Here is a 3,613-nt window from a genome sequence, read left to right on the forward strand (position 1 = left end):
CGATGCACAATCTAAAGATCATGATGAGTTATGATTATTATCTTACACTGACACATCAAAGGCTAGGTATCTGCAAATTACAAAGAGGAAGAGATAGCAACTTGAACTGTAGAGTATATACTGAGTCAAACCCATCTTTTTCATGGAATTTCTTGCCATGCTTTGGGAGTCCTCGTTCTCCAGGCAATCTCTGGTTCAAATAGATTATGCTAAGAGATCTTACACTTGATCAATAGTATTTGTAATACAATGATGCAATATTAATGAAGAACAGCGGGGACATATTCATACACCATTTTGGCTGCAGAATAAAATTTTGGTAGCTCCTCTCTCTCGTTGAATGCCTTTTGCCAGAATAGTATAGTTTGCGTATTTGGAGAGAGATTTGGGGGAAGTAATTGAATAAAACTTTAAGAAGAGAGAGGGAATTTGAAAATATAAAGCTATTTTAAAAGAATATTTTTCAGTTATGAGATAGCCTAAAACGTGGGTATTGGCTGTGGGATGCCAATTTGTTAAACTTTTAAGTTATTTTATGCCATTTAGTAAGCACTCTTGTCATACAGTGCCAAATCCCCCCCAAAAAAATTGATCACGGCTCAGCTTCAAAGGCCCACTGCCACAAATAGTGACCCAGAAAACGACAGTCCTTCAACTACTACATCAATCATTTATGACCATTGGTCTATTCAGTGCAAAGTGCAATTGTAAAAGTCTTCTTCCAATAGCTGTAGTCGTGGTTCTGTAATCAAATTTACTGATGGCAGAGGAAAAAAAGATCAACAATTTTGCAGTTCAAAATGGATCAGCTGATATTTGTGAAGTCATTAAGAGTTATATACCGTTCTTGAAAGTGAGAAGATTATCAGACAAGGCAACTTTGCCCCAAAGAATGTTCCCTCATTCTGCTGCTTATGATATTTTCAGGTATAATTCCAACAAATTATTAGTTTCTTGATTATAATTAGTTGCTGATCTATATCCAGACTAATTGCAATAAATTCTTTACTCTGTTCCGCTTTATGTGTCCTATTTACTAATTTGGATAGTCTAAGGATTCTTCTTTAACCATAACAACAAACAACAATATACCCGGTGTATTTCCACTAGTGGGCTCCAGGAGGATAGGATATATCCACACTTTACTCCTAGCTTTGTGGGGGTAGAGATGCGGTTCCCGATAGACCTTTTTTAAATATTTTGAATTGTTAACTATTGTAACGTATAATACTTTTTATGTAGTTTGTAAATATGTAAATTCTCCCGAAAATTAGTTAGGTTGGTGCTCGTGCTCCCAATTATATCACATAAATTGGAACGGAGAGAGTAGCATCAGGGGCGGTTCAATAAAACCGGGGCCTAAAGTCAACTTTGACGAGAGGCCTTATTTTTTCTGCTCAATATTTTTTAAAAGAAAAATTAACCTATTAACCTTTAAATCTATTGTAGGTAAAAATTAGGCCTTATCCTCCCTTAATTATAGGTCTTGGGTTCAAGCCTCAGAACAAAAAAATCTTGCTAGGGAGTGCTTTCCTCTTTGTCCGGCCTTGCGTGTCTCAAAATCGAATTAATTGAAAAATTCAATGCAAAATTTTGGGGCCTAAAGCCGGCTTGGCCCTCTGGCCGGCCCTGAGTAGTATTTAGGCAGTTGGGCCGTTGTGGCTGCACTGGCTTCTATCTGCTTGATATATTTTATTGAATACTCTTGGGGTATTTATTGAGGTAGTAAAATATTGTGTTTTGGAAGGATTTTTTTGGTACTGATGTCATCAATCCGTGAGGAAATAGACTACTTAGATCAAAATAACATTTACAGAAATAGTGCTAACATAGAGTATAATCGAACAAAAAACAGATGATTTATTGAGAAGTAAAAGAATGGGCGCATAATTCCGATGTAGAATGGGGTCTACAAGTGCAAGTTATGAACACCGTGATTGACAAGTGAGTAGGTCAGTCAGATACAGTGGCAGATCCAGTGTCTTAGCTACAGGTCCACAGAAACTCGGTTGCATTTGCTCATACCCTGTGTATGTATTAACATAGCCATTAGATATTTATAAGTATTTGATTGTGAACCCATATATTATTGTATATTAGCTTGAGGTTGTTATAGAACCCATAAACTTCAAATTTTGAATCCACCTCTGGTCAGATGCACCTCTTGCCCAATGAGAAGTACTGAGGCTAGTCTCTCCCCTCCCTGGGGCGATTTTTTTTTGTCTTTTTCATTAACTGATATAAATATCTGTCAGTATGTCATTATTTCCCCTTGACAGAGAAAAGGATAAGGATTTGGAGTCATATGCTCTTTTATATATAAGTTTGATGATGAATTTTTTCAAGAAGAATATCTATTATGTTAATTTTGCAAACACTGTTAAAAAGTATTATCAGGCACAGTGATTGCTATCTATCATTGATAAGATTACTCTGTCTGTGGCAAATTAAAACTGTTTGATAACAGGCACGGATCTAGTGAAGAAGCATTTCAGCCGAACTCAGTAGTTTTTGTTAGACACTGTATGTGTGTTAAAAACACATTAAATAAGTACAAAATAATTGATTCGATACAGTAAATTAGACATGATGTGCTAGATTTCAAGTCAAAACCCATAAATTTCAAATTTTGAATCCTCCATCAAATATTTAGGCTATTGGAAATATTTTTTTCTGAAAAATTATGTTCATGGTTGTTTATTCGTTTGTAGTGCAAGGGACACTATGGTGCCAGCTCGAGGCAAGGCGATAATTGCCACTGACTTAAGCATAGACTTACCTCCAGGAACCTATGGTCGTGTTGGTATGCTGCAACATCTTATCTGAATACAATTTCCTTTTACAATGACGTAAATCTGTCTTTAAAGATTTTGTTTTGTTTCATATGTAGCTGCAAGATCAAGTGTAGCTTGGCATCATTCCATTGATGTTGGAGGTGGAGTAATTGATTTAGACAAAAATCCGGTTTTCGTGATACTGTTCAACCATTCTGATGTTGATTTTGAGGTAAAAGTTGGCGATAATATAGCACAGCTAGTCATCGAGCTCCATGCTACACCAGAGGTTGTTGAGGTTTATAAATAATAATTATAACGTGGCATTTGAATTGGCAAATCCAAGTTCAAAATTTGCTGGAGCAGCTTTATGTCTATGTATGTTGTGCAATTTTTATGTTATTGTTTAAATCTCATGCTCAGAGGCTGATCTAGAATGGGTTTTTGGGCCCAACTGAACTTACTGCTTTCCGCTTGAACTATGTATGCATATGCCAATAAAAATTTGAAGTGTATACATATACAAGGATCACGTTCATTTTCGGATCCCCCGGGAGATATTCTGTATGTGCCTCTATTCATGCTGTTGAATGTTGTAATAGTTGTCGTTGTAAACGCCTTTATGCCCCCGGCTCAATATGGTTGTGCATTTTATCTGTTCACATGTCATTGACTATATGAATCAGAAAAGTGAAATGATTGAAATTATTAATCTCTTTAAAGTGTATTGGAGTAGTAGAAAGAATGTACACTTCATTTACATCAGGAAACAGGCTAGGCTGGGGAATTCAGCCTAATATAGACGAACTTATCTTATGAACACATATGATAGTATGATC

At 36.0% G+C, this 3,613-nt stretch overlaps 1 protein-coding gene across 1 annotated transcript; it reads left to right on the top strand.

The window, feature by feature from the left end:
• The first annotated feature begins 574 nt into the window (after window positions 1–574).
• On the top strand, window positions 575–3,341 carry LOC132628007 (deoxyuridine 5'-triphosphate nucleotidohydrolase-like). Its single transcript, XM_060343675.1, has 3 exons — window positions 575–927; window positions 2,712–2,803; window positions 2,891–3,341. The coding sequence occupies exons 1-3, from the start codon at window positions 761–763 to the stop codon at window positions 3,082–3,084; spliced, it is 453 nt and encodes a 150-aa protein (XP_060199658.1). The 5' UTR covers window positions 575–760; the 3' UTR covers window positions 3,085–3,341.
• The last annotated feature ends 272 nt before the right edge of the window (window positions 3,342–3,613 follow it).

Source organism: Lycium barbarum, chromosome 2, assembly GCF_019175385.1.
Source record: "Lycium barbarum isolate Lr01 chromosome 2, ASM1917538v2, whole genome shotgun sequence".
Taxonomy (NCBI): domain Eukaryota; kingdom Viridiplantae; phylum Streptophyta; class Magnoliopsida; order Solanales; family Solanaceae; genus Lycium; species Lycium barbarum.